Below are 13,626 nucleotides of genomic sequence, written 5' to 3' on the forward strand. Positions count from 1 at the left end.
CACTGGCTAATATATCAACAGATAGAACCACTGTGCATAGCAGCGGGTACAGGCGTTTGATACACTTGGAGGTGTGTTGGATGTTAAAGATTGTTTGGCTGGTGTAGCTCTTCAAGAGTGAAAATTGGCTTTTTAACCACTTCAGCTCCGGAAGGTTTACCCCCTTCATTACCAGGTCATTTTTGGCGATACAGCACTGCGGTAATTTAACCGTTGCACGGTCGAGCGGCGCTGTACCCAGATAAAATTTTATGTCTTTTTTTTTTTCCCCGCACAAATAGAGCTTTCTTTTGGCGGTATTTGATCACCTTTTGTGGTTTTTATTTTTTGAGCTTAATACTAAAAAGGTAGATGAGTTTGAGGAAAAAAAACCCACATTTTTAACTTTCTGCTATTAAACCTACCCAATAAAAAAAGTTGTTTACTTTTTTTTTTTTTTTTTTTTATACTAGTAATGCCATCGGTCAGCGACTTTTATAGCAGGACTGCGATATTGCAGCAGACAAATCTGACACCTAACTGACACTTTTTGGGGACCAGTGACGCTAATACAGTAATCGGTGCTAAAAAAATATGCACTGTCACTGTACTAACACTGGCAGGGAAGGGGTTAACATCAGGGGTGATTAAAGGGTGAACTGTGTTCCCTGGGAGTGTTTACTAACTGTGGGGGAGGTGATTTGACAGGGGGAATGTAAAGATCTGTGTTCCTGGATCAGTACATTACCCTTTCACAGAATGGCAGTCTGCCTTGTTTACATTAGCAGACCGCCATTGTGCCTTTCTCCTGAACAATCAACAGGCTCGGCAGACATGGTGTCCACCAGACCCGCTGATTGGCTCCAGCTGTGCCCAATCACAGCAGGAGCAGGTGGCCGCCCCAGACCTGGACGTGTCAGATCCTGTACTAGATATGTGATCTGGCACAGAGCGTGCGCAGCGTATGTGCTAAGTCAGGGGTAGACAACCTTGGCTCTCCAGCTGTTTTGAAACTACAAGTCCCATGAGACATTGCAAGACCTTGACAATCACAGGCATGACTCGTAGAGGCAGAGGCATGATAGGATTTGTGTTTTCACCACAGCTGGAGGGCCATGGTTGTCTACCCCTGTGCCAAGTGGTTAAAATGGTGTGTGTGGTTTTTTTTTTTTTTTTCTTCATCATGTTTGCTTTAAAAATGCTGTCATTGCATCTGCTGAAGCCCCCATGCCAGTGTTTGTCACAATTCTTGTCAGGTTCACTGGGCAGTGTGGTCTGCATGTAAATGTGAAGAAAAATATAAAGTTACAAATTATCTGTAAAAAATCAGTACAGTTATCATAATCAACCATTTTACTCAGTAGTTTTATATACATATATATTTGGGCTTATTTCATTCTCCATCTTGTCACCTTTAGCTAGCCAGACCTGTGCATTCATCTGTGCCAATATATGGCTTGTTTTTCTTTGTATAAGTAGATGCGCTTATATTTTCTGCATATTTGCCTGTAATGCATAAGTGTATATGTAATGTACAGAGAAATAGTCTGAGCTAAACTCACAGCTCCCACCTAAAACAAGGCAATGCCCACGTTTTTTATTAGCGTAGAATGGTACGTACAAAAATGTAAAGGAGACTCCAAATATTGAGCAAGTGTGACTCTTTCCCTTTATAACTTCAGAAGCCTGGATAAGTAGTTCTTCACAAACATCATATTGAAGTGTTTGGCTCAGCTGTTCATTTACTGTACTAAGGGGGTGCTGTTATTGCCGAAGTAATTTGTATTTCTGTCCAAACAACTTGCTAGGCCTCCTACATACAGTATGCAAATTTCCCTGGCATCGTTCATGAATGTGACATCCCTAAAATTCTTAGAAATGAGTCTCCAGACAGATGAAGAAAATAGTTTTATTTTTCATGGCATTAATTGACTGAAGAAAAACAGTCTAAACAGTTCATGTGATTAGTAATTTTCTGTAAATGTAGTCCTATCCTGCAGTATTCAGACAATCCTACAATGACTTATGCGGGAAGACACTTTTTTTTTTCTTTTGTTTCAATGAGGGACGCAGGGTGTTTTTCACCTTTTTGGGTTATACTGCCACCTACAGAATGATTGGAAGGTAAAAAAGGAAGACGCGCCAGGAAAATCCTAGTGCAGCATTATTTTATTTGATTAAAATACAAATTGTTGACAGTATAAGGTGCACTTACATAGTGCTAGTGAGGGTAGGTGCTTGGCACACACAACATTGTAGGCCAGCCCAGGATAACTCCTTTTACTACCACCAAGCCTCCGCTTTTAACTAGTGTCTTAGGAGGATGGGCATATTTTACTTAATTTTCTTTTCCATCCAAGATTTTTTTTTACGCCACTGCTTGAGCTGACCTCTAGTAAGGATGAGCTTGAGTTTAGTCTGAACATGGAACGAAGCTGTCAGTGCCAGCACAATCGGCTGCAGCCAGGACATTCCCCACCTGCAGTTTGCAAGTACACAATGGGGCAGGGTTGTGTGTGACATCACTGACCTAATATTGCCATATGATTATATTGGGTCAGTGCTGTCCGCAGCATGCCTGACCCAAGATTTGCTCTCCAGCCTCAGCTGATTGGGCCAACACTGACCGCTTTCTTCTGAGTTGGGACCAAACCCAGCTCATCCCTCATCTATATGGTTGCCTATAACCCTACCCCACTCTGTGAGTGTTCAGTTTTGTGTTTGTGTCTGAAGATGATTGACCCTTTCTCCCTCTTAAATCAAATATTCACTGTCTTCTAATACCAACATAGAAGCAGTGTATCTGGGTAGGTGCAACTTCTGCAAAACCTTGGGAGCTGTACACCATTAGAAAGCAGACGGTCAGCTTGTGCAATGTAAACCTTTCCCCCACATCCTGCTGCCACTGCTGTAAGAGGGCTAACCTTGAAGGCCCAGCCCTGCAGCCAGCTCTTGCTGCAGTATGTCTAACTGAAGCTAATTAAACTAGTTTGCAATGAGCAACCAACCTGACTCCAAACTTCAGGCGTTCTTACAGAGTAGTTGCTCTCAGCTGTGCCTTTCATACTCTAGAACATGTTATGAGGCAAACTTCCAGAACTGCTCTAATCTCCATTCACATGCGCAGACTCTTGTGACTAAAAGCTTAGACAGCTGAAACTGCTTGTAAAAGGCGCCTCACGAGTATGCCTTTATTTATCAGTGGTCACAGGTGGGAAGGTTTTACTTCCACAGTAGAAGGTCCTAAAAGCACCTTCTTCAGAAGCCGCTAGCACCTCAAAATGCAGAGGTCCACTCTAACCGGGTTTTAACTTTAAGTACTAAGTTCACACCAAGCCTTCCCCAAAGCCCTCTTAACGAAGGGGTACCCCCCACTTCTAAGAGTGGGGGAATGTTTGTTACAATTTGCCTCTCTGGCTCCCAGATGGTCCCATACTTGTGGTATCAATCTGTTTCAAAAGGGTACAAAACACCTCACTGGTTTCTTCCTTCAAATTAACTAAGAATTGCCCAAGGACCGTTACATTTTTAAAATGCCCTGACCCACTTCTTCTCCCAGGAAGTCGTGCTGGTACCACCACAAGACGGGTTCAAAAAAATTTTACTCCAACCTGTTCACTGCACCAAAGCCCAACTGTGGTATTTGTCTCATTCTGGACTTGAAATCCCTCAACAATTTCCTTCAAATTCCAAAATTTCACATGGAATCTGCAATCTCTGTAATTGCCTCTGAGACGAGGGCAATACATGGCATCTGTGGACTTCCAAGATGCCTATCTACATGTTCCCATTTACCCACCTCATCAGCCATTTCTGTAATTAACATTGGTAGACAACCACTTCCAGGTTGTTGCACTGCCATTTGTCATATCCTTTGCTACCAGAGTGTTGAAAGGTCCTAGCACCTCTGCTGTCCCCTGCTCTAGAAATCAGGGCACCCAAGTCAAGACTTTCTTCTCAAGGGCTTGGCTCCCTTGCAGCCTCATAAAATGTCCTCAAGACAATTTAGATGCTTCAGGCCTTTGGTGGGGTCAACAATTTCTTCTCTCCAGCATTTTGTCTGGAATACTTGGACACATTCCAAGCAGAAAATAGTTCTTTCTCTAAGTGCACATGCTTGAGAATTGATCTGAGAGACACTCCACATTGAGATTCTCCACCCGAGGTCTAGGCTTAATAGTAGCCGTCTTCAAAGCCAGTACCATTCACCCAGTTCCATTCAAGAACTCTCCAGAAAAATAGCTTGTAGACCTGGGGCAAGCAGGAGCCTTCTCTTTGTTTGGCAATGTGTCTGTCCAGCCAAGCAATGAACTTCCGGTCTTGGTGGATCATTACCTCAACCCTAACAGTGGGGAAGTCCTTCCTTCCCTATATCTGGAAAGTTATCACAACAGCACAAGTCTCTCAGGTTGGGGAGGAGTGTTCCATTTTCTATCAGTCCAAGGAACATGCCCATTTAGGGAAGCCAAGCTTACTAGCAACATCTTGGAGCTCAGAGCAGTCAAGTTGACCCTAAAGCATTGGAATCCCTTCTGAAGGGGTATCCAATCGGGGGGCAGTCCCAGTAATGTCACGGTGGCTGGCTACATCAGTCATCAAGGGAGCACCAAGAGTCTGGCTAACTTGAAGGAAGCAAACAAGATCATCTCTTGGGCAGAAACCTGCTATCCAGCAATCTCCTAAAGTCCACATGCCATGAGTATACCGCTGGAAAGTGGATTATCTGCTGCCATTCCCTGGATCAAGAGGAATGGGCTCTTCAACCAGATGTCTTCAATCTGATTTTCTAAAATTAGGGCATTCAGGATGTGGACACCCTAGCCTCCAGATTCAACAAACCAGGCATCCGCTAGCTCTAGTCTCAGATGCCTTGATAATCCTGTGGTCTCAGTTTAGGCTAATTTACGCCTTCCCTCAAGTGCAAATTTTATCACGTCTGCTCAGAGTAAGAAAGAAAGATGGTGACTCTTAATTGCTACAAACTGGCCCAAAAGAACCTGACATACTCTAGCAGATGACCCCTGGGCTCTTCCCTATAGGCCAGATCTGCTATAACGGCATAGCTGCTTAAACTCAGCTGTTAAAGGGGCATTTCTGAGTTTGAGACTTTTACCTTGCTAAACGAAAAAAAAGACCCTTCCAAGAAGATTATTGCACCTGAATTATTTTTGTCTGGTGTGAACACTGGCACATCAGCCTCTGTACCTCACATTCTGGCCTTCCTGCAATCAGATCTTGACCAAAAATTGGCCTTAAGTACTCCTAAAAGTCAAGTGTCGGCCTTATCCATTCTTTCTTAAAGCGGGGGTCCACCTATCTATGGTTTTTTTTTTTGTTTTTTTTTTTTGAGTTAATTCACAAACTTTTCTTCTCAGCATTACATACTCACATATTGTGTGTAATATGTCCGCCTGTGTCAGATTTCGTCGGAAAGAATAACTTATATTATTCACTGTAGGCGGTTTCCATCTTCATTGTGGGCATTTGAAGCCCACAAGCATTTATTTCCTGGATGTGGTGAATGCTGTGCTCCCAGCATTCACCGCTCGTTCCCGCACATGCTCAGTGGCATCCTGGGAAGCCTGAGACTAGCTCCCAGGAGTCTGGGAGAGGCTAGAAACACGCCTACTCCCACGGGAGGAGAACCAGGAAGTGCAAAGAAGAATAGAAAAATAAAAGGTAATTACGGCGATTTAAATTTTTTTAAATGGCATGTCAGCATCTAGGCAAGGAAGAGAATACATACAGATATTGTTCAAAATTTGGGTGGAACTCCGCTTTAAAGGCCTCACTTTAAAAGAGCCCCGTATCTCGTATTAAGCCCCCCTTGCAGCCCTCTGTGCTTCCTTGGTAACTTAAATTGGTTCTCTTTGCTCTGCAGAACCCCCCCCCCCCCTTTTAACAGGGATATTCCCCCTAGAAGATCTCTTGCAAAATGTCTTTTTTTTTTTTTGTCATCACATCTGCCAGACATGTTTTTGAACTGGCAGCCTTTTCCTGTGAAGAGGCTTTCCTCATACTTCACAATGACAAGGTTGTTCTATGCCCAAAGGCATCCTTTGTTCCAAAAGTGGTCTTTGCATAACACCTCAATGAGGATGTTGTCCTCACATCCTTATGCCCTGCTCCTAAGCATCTAAAGGAAATCTCTCTACACTGCCTGGACTTAGGCAGAGCCATTAGAGTATGCATCAAGGTTACTGTTTTAGTAAGATGGATTCCCTCTCTTGTCGTGTTTGCTGGACATTGCAAGAGACACCCTGCTTCAAAGTCCACTATAAATAAATAGGAAATCTGATTGCAAGAACATACATTTTCAAAGAGAAATCTCCTGTGCTTTTACACACTCATTCCACCAAGATCGATGGGGGTTTCATATCCATTACCACACCAAATCTCTGTAGCCCCGTTGTGTAAGGCTACCATCTGGTCATTACTACTTTTACAAAGTTTTACCAGGTGAATGTCTAATCTTCTGCTGATTTAAGCTTTTGGCCGCAAGGTTCTCGCAGTGACTCTTTGAGGTTGGGCCTTCTGACTTTTACTGGACCCGTTGGCACAGTCTTGTTTGCCTCATTGTTACCCACCCTTCTTGTTCATTGCTTGGGGGTGTCCCATGGTGTATGAATATTTTATCTGTGTCCTGTACTGTATGATTAAGAAATTTTTGACTTGTCTGTAATTTTTACATTGGAGTACAGTACAGGACACCCTCCTTTCCATTCCTTGGTTTACTCTGCATTGCTTAAGGCCTCACGCAGTAGGGTAGGATTATTGGAGAGATGCCCAGGAGGCATGTCCTCTAAAGCTTTGCCAATGTCCAGTCACCTGAAGGTACATGCCTACAACCCATGGTGTATGAATATTCTACGTGTGTCCTGTACTGTAGTCCAAGTTATGGAATTCACTGGAAAGTCAAAATTCCTCTTTTTAATGCATGAACAATGGTGCATTGGAGTTTCTCCACAACTCCTCATTACATTACCAGGAGTCACACCCGCACAGAATCAATGTGGTGCATTGAATGAAAAACTATTTTTGTGTGTTAACGCTTTGAATAGTGTAAAGGGGCCCTAATACATTGGTCCGCCTTCTCATATTGATCTAAGCATCTATAAAAACATTCTAGTTCCGCTTTTGAGAGCCATGTTAAATATTTCAACAGATCCTTCAAGAAGAGGCGACTTAGAAATTTTGGGTTATTGTATGATTCAGTGGCTCTGTGGCAAGCTGCCTTGGGAAGACAAGTTAACGGACCCAAGTTATGTTACCAGCTCAAAAATAAGGTATGTCTGTCCTATAACCTTTACTGCAAGTGTAAAATCTGCTTAATACTGAACTCTGAAAATGTAGTTACCCTTGCAGTTGTGCTTTCTGCACTGCGAGAGCTAGATGCTCGTTTTTGCCCATGGTACCAGTAAAAAGTTTTACTCCCTTTTATTCCTCGCTTCCACTGGCAACCAGTGTTCCTCTTCTACATGTAACATTATGGGTAGACTGTTACAATGCAGGACTACTGATCTTGCATTGTATGTGATGACATCAGAGTGCCTGTGACCAACGGAATGGCAAAGAAAAATTACTTGGAAAATACCAGTCAAAGCCTGCAGGAACAGGGCATTAGGTATGTAATTCTGTTTTTATATGATAACCTAGATCACATGTGTCAAACACAAGGCCTGCAGGCCATATCTGGCCCGCTAGGCCATTTCATGTGGCTCTTGCACCAAGGGCATTTTTTCAGCCTGAATGTGACAGAATGGAGTTCTGCCACCTCCGACTCGTCCTCAGCTCACTGCTGGCACTTGTAAGCACAGAAGTCTTCTGTGGTTACAAGGACAGCTTTCCTCTTGGTGGCTCGCACAGATACCTGCCTGCCCTGCATTCACAGCAGGAACAGGGGACATACAGGTGCAGAGTGGGATGGGGCATCACATGGTAAACTGCACTGTGATTGCCATCTGTGCCCGGGTGCACATAAACTGACCAATGATCTCCTTGCAAGTGAGAGAGGTGGAGCTGTCTAAACTGCTGGGAGTTACTAGAACTGGGCAGGGTAGGTAAGATGCTAGGAAACTTTTTGGAGGTGGTTAGGGGTGCAGAGGTTAGAGCTGAGGAGGGGTGGAAGAGAGCTGAACCCTGCACACTCCTAAATCCTGCACCCTGTATGTAGCTCTCTCTTCAACTATGCACTCCATCTGTAGTGAACCTGTGAATTCTGCACACATCGCACTCCTGGTATATTTTGCCCATTTAGTATCCTCCCACTCTGAAATGTGGTCACACCCACTGTTCGCTGTGGCTTTGGTGGGGGGGGGAAGCTATCAGTCTTGCATATACAGAAGCCCTTTGAGGATTGCCATAATGCTGATGCAGCTCAGGATGAAATTGAGTTTGACACCCTTGACCTAGATTTAAAAAAAAAAGCTTGGTGTTTTCCACGGAAAGGGTATCTTTAGATTTTTCGTGGAGTTCAGCTTTAATAGTTTTGAGTTATCCTTGAAAGGAAAAAAATAAATCTCTGAAAATCTGTCACTGAAAGCTTCCATTCTCTTGGCTTCTGGGCTGTGTATGAATATAAACCAATGTACTGTAAATGAGACTGTTCAGCCAGTATGCATCTAGGTTGGGGGGGGTCATGTTTGAAGGTGACTTCTATCAGTGGTATCACACTGAGGTTTTCCACTTAGGACTTATACCTGTTTTGGAGATTTATGGTGTTTTTTTGCCCCCTTTTAAGAGTTCAGGCTTAAGATGTCTCGCTCAAATTATTTATTTGTGTCAATACATTTTACTTGGACTGTTTTGCACCTATGCTTCAAGAAATTTTGAAATATATAAATTGTCCATGTTCCCTGAATATTCTTGAGTGAACATCTCTGTAAGTGAGTGGTAGAATACCTGCATCTCTGGACTGCTAAGTCACCAGGCACATACGTTTCATTAAAGGAAATCTGTGGGTAGGAAACCGCAGATCGAGTGCAGTTCCAGATTTGTGAGCTCCCTGGGAGCCCAGGATTGGCCAAGTTTTAAAATATTGGGCAAAGCTTTTAAAGTTGAGCTTTGCTATCCGCATAGGTTCTGTGGAATAGGAATATCAATCTTTTAAAAAGTGCAAACTCAAATCTCCACTGTTTTATTGTAATTTCAGGTATTGTGATGAAATCCCAACGCTTATGAACACCTGCTTCCCTGGGAAGAAAAAGCCGGGTATGATCATAATTACAGTATAGAAACTTCAATTAACATACCTTATCTTGTATTAAATGGGAAGGGGCTGTATGATCGAGGGCTCCTAGCATAGTACCTGGTGTAGTGGTCCCACTACTGTACAATGGAGGGGATAAGCAGGGATAGCTGGGTGCTGTAAATATGTGCATCACTTTGCTCCACACTAAATGCTGTGTGAAAGCACTTCTTTATATTTTTTCCAAGGAACGTCATAAAGCTTAGACATGGGCGAATGTCAGACTGGTCTGACAGGCAAAGCATCAACACTTCTTCCTAATGCCAACACTTGCCAGCCTCTTACAAATTGTTGTTGGCCAGTGGGGAAACTCATCATGTGCTGATGAGCCAGTAGGAATATGAGGAACCTGAACTCTCAATACCCTACATGTCAAAGCTTGGGCTTGTCTGAAGGTTTTTTTTCAAGCTGCTACCAGGTGTGTGCATTCAAATCTATTGGCCCAAGTTTAGACCAGCAAAGGATTTTTTACTTTGTTTCTAGAAATGGAGGCTCTTTAAAGGATAAGTTCACATTTTAACAAAAAATACCGGTAAAAAAAAATGTGCATTTATTTTTTTTGTTTTGTTTCTGGGGCCTCTAAAGCGTTTCACCAGCGATCAGAAGATCGTTGGTGCCATGCAGGTCTCCTGCAGTCCTGTCAGTGTGTCTGTGTGCCCATTGTACGGGCAAGCAGATGCAATCTGACTCTATGAAATACCACAGCACTACAATTCGCCGTGGTAGTTCATTGAAAACTACAAGCCGAAAGCTACAAAGGCTGTCAGGACTTGTAGTTTTCTATTTAGAGGACAATGAATGAGTGACGTGGGCGGAGACCCGCTCGGCCACATTTTAAAAAAAAATTGTGACAGCAGGGGCCGGTCCATTCGTAACATGTTACACCCTAACATGTTGGGAAAGATGAACTTTTTAAAGTGATATATTTTTTTTTTTTGTTGTTTGCTTAAAGCGGGAGTCCGGCGACCAATCTTTTTTTTTTTTTTGGTCATTGAGACACTTTGCTAACCCCAAAATAATACTCAGTTTGGGTGTAATATTTCCGCCTCTGTCTGTTTTCGTACTGAAGAATAACTTAAAAAATGTGATGCTGGCTGTTTCCATCTTGCTTGTGGGCATGTGAAGCCCACAAGCATTGATTTCCTGGATGCGGTGAATGCTGTTCATTCACAGCTTGTTCACACTGAATCTTGGGAAGCCTGACACTAAGCTCCCAGGAGACAGTGCGGCGCCAGGGAAAGGCAATGAACACGCCTACTCCCATGGGAGGAGAGACAGGAAGTGCCACAATAAAGTACAATATAAAGATAATTACAGCGATAAAAAAATTTTCGTGCGGCATTTGAACATCTATGCAATTAACTGAAGGGGGTAAGATTAAGTTAAAAATTTGAGTGGAACCCCGCTTTAAAGCGGAGTTCCACCCAAAAGTGGAACTTCCGCTCATTTGTCTCCTCTTCCCCTCTGGTGCCACAATTGGCACCTTTTGGGGGGGAGGGGGGACAGGATACCTGTCTTTGACAGGTATCCTGTTCCCACTTCCGAGAGTCCGGGTCACGGCCCGTGACATAACCGCGGGGCTCTCTTCTCCTCTCCCCGTCGCCGGACCAGTAGGAGAGAGGAGCGGGGCCTCGCACATGTGCAGTAGGGTTCCCGGCGTGACGCCATAAGGCTACACTGCTGGGTACCCTTACCCGAAATTGGTGGCGGCAGCACCCGACAGCTGATGGAAACATCAGCTGCGGTGCCGATAGGTAAGATGCTAGGAAACTCAATCTAAATCTAAATTGATAGTGGTGATTACCATAAAGGCGAAGTGTTTTGAGTTCCTAGCTGTTTGGCTGTTGTGGTCACAACAAGAATAGTACCCATTTAAATGTAGATTAACTTAATTTCATTTACTGTTCTCTTCTTGCTTTCAATAGGTGAAATGGCAAAGTATATGAAGGAAATTACTCAGCTGAGCTATGACGCGAAACCTCCGTATCAGAAGTTGAGAAACATTCTTTTACAAGGTCTGAAGGCATTGGGTAGCAATGATGATGGGAAGCTGGACTTTCCTGCTACACAGAATGGACATGTCCCTGCAAAAGATCGAAAGGTATGTCTATGGAATCTGTACAGCTTATTATAGGATGGTTATAGTTGGTGTAGATCTACAGGTGCATGAAAAACAGTATTTCTCGTCTCTTGAGGGACAGTCTTTTTAACCTTTTTGGGTTATACTGCTACCTACAGTATGATTGAACACTAGCAGTTAAAAGCTATAGACCAGCCCGGCATAACCACTACTTCACCCCCCCCCCCCCCCCTATTGTTCTAAAAGGATGGACATCTTTTCTGTAGCTCTTCTTCTTTTCTTTTTTTGTTTTGTTTGTTTCTACTGCAATTTTTTTTTCCTTTTTTCTTCTCTACACCTCTGCTGGGGCTTTATTTCCTTGATTGCAGCATTCTGGTGTAGTTGTCCTCGTTTTGGGTTTTGGAGTATCTCACCCTCACTCTGAAAGACTGGACGTTGCAGGGATAGCCTGAAAGTAACCTTTGGGCACAGTGCGCCTCATAGAGCACTTTCCTGACTCTGTTTCAGGCACCTGCAGAGCGCTTTCCTGGTCCAGACTTGCTGGCATTGAGGTCATCCTTGCCCTATCCCTAAGAACTCATTATGTGAATAGGCCAGTCAGGCTGAGCACCGGCAACTACCCCAGTTCACAGGATACCATTATTCTTTGTTCCTGACGGTTTTGCTGTGCAAGTATTTAAAACTCTGGGATTCACCTCTGATGCATACATGTGCTCTTTACCGCTATACATTGTTGAGGAAGCAGCTCCCTGCTTCTGCTGGCAAGGAGCCATGTGGAACTTCGATTTGTTCCTGCTGCTCGTTTACTGTGACCTGGCCATCCGGCCCTCATCTGCTACCAGCTGGCTGCGTTTTGTGAGTGCTTGAAGCCTTGCCTTATACCCTGAGACTTAAAGTAGAACTATAGGTAAAACTTTTTTTTTTTTTGGATAGTTTTGCCATCTGTGTCCCATTGGGGAGATTTCCCTTCACTTCCTGTCCCATAGGCATGACAGGATGTGAGATAAGCCCTGCAAATTAAGGGACTCTCTTGGAGGAGCCCCCAAGGTCACCAGAACTAGTATCCCCAAAAAATTGGCCTTGACTTATACTTTAGAGCTTGTACACATGAGCTAAAAATCGTCAGGTTCAGCAGGAGCTTATCCTGATCCCTCAGAAATCATCTCTGGAACTCCTTATTTGGAGTATCTGGTTCTCTTCTTGTTCCTTTGCACAGGAGAAAACATCACACTCTGGTGTCAGATCTGAACTCTGCAGTCTAGGAGCAGTTTTCCTCTCTGCTTCTGCTGAGGCTTAGGGCTGGTGGTAGCCTTTCAAGGCCATTCTATTTGACAATCTAGACCTCTACAATTCAACGTTCCGTCATCTAGGTACAGGACGATCCAGTTACTGGATAGACCACACCCTTGTTAGTTTTGAAAAAATTTGATTGGCACAAAGGATGTTGTACTTTATAAAAAGGAATTTGTTGTAAGTAATAGACCGATTTGTCTATCAAGGGCTTGGGCCTTTAGAAGTTTAGACTGGAGCTGGGAAGTCGTTCCTTTTTCATTTAGAGGAACCTCACAGCGGATGCAAGCCTGTTGTCAGTGTGCAGGGCACATGGTCATCAGCGAAGTCTCATCTTCTGATCAACATCCCTGAATTTTGCATGATTTTCTTATGTAAACCTACTAGTGTATAGCCATCGTATCTAATATCCACTGCTTCTATCAGAAAAGCTGATTTCCTTTGTCATCCCTGGTGGACTCTCTGTAAGGGTGCACCAACTTCATTCCATCAGCTTTTGGTGGCCTAGGCAAACCATCATTCATTTTGTGGTCTCAAGGATTAGACTCCACCCTTTTACTGTTGGGCAAATGTTCATTTTAAATTACTTTTTAACACCTATTTGTGAAAATTGAATATTTTAAAATGATTGTAAAGTCCCAAGGTTTTTCACCTTAATGCATTCTATGCATTAAGGCGAAAAACCACCTGTGCTGCACCTCCCCCCAGAACACCTGCCCTCCCCTTTTTTCTTATCTGAGCCCGATCCAGCAATGTGCACGAGCCCAGCGGCTGCAGCCTCTGTCTCTCTCCTCCTCATTGGACAGAATAGCCGCAGGAGCCATTGGCTCTCTCCGCTGTCAATAAAATCCCATGACATGGGAGTGGAACCGAGTCAATGGACGCAGCAGCGGGCGTGAACCAGCATGGGTGCCCCCAGGGACAGCGGCTTTCTGTGGCTGCACTCTATGAAGGGGAGGAGCCAGGAGAGCTGGCAGGGCACTCCTGAAGAGGAGGATTGGTGCTGCTATGTGTAAAACCCTTGCTCAGA

At 43.9% G+C, this 13,626-nt stretch overlaps 1 protein-coding gene across 1 annotated transcript in view; it reads left to right on the plus strand.

The window, feature by feature from the left end:
• The window catches only part of VRK1 (VRK serine/threonine kinase 1), a 66,224-nt gene that overhangs the window by 35,377 nt on the left and 17,221 nt on the right, over positions 1–13,626 (plus strand). The window contains exons 9-11 of the mRNA XM_073610319.1: positions 7,145–7,265; positions 9,131–9,189; positions 11,152–11,327. Coding sequence (XP_073466420.1) covers positions 7,145–7,265; positions 9,131–9,189; positions 11,152–11,327 — 356 coding nt within the window. The remainder of the gene's footprint in view (positions 1–7,144; positions 7,266–9,130; positions 9,190–11,151; positions 11,328–13,626) is intronic.

The sequence above is a fragment of the Aquarana catesbeiana genome, linkage group LG13 (genome assembly GCF_042186555.1).
Source record: "Aquarana catesbeiana isolate 2022-GZ linkage group LG13, ASM4218655v1, whole genome shotgun sequence".
NCBI lineage: Eukaryota > Metazoa > Chordata > Amphibia > Anura > Ranidae > Aquarana > Aquarana catesbeiana.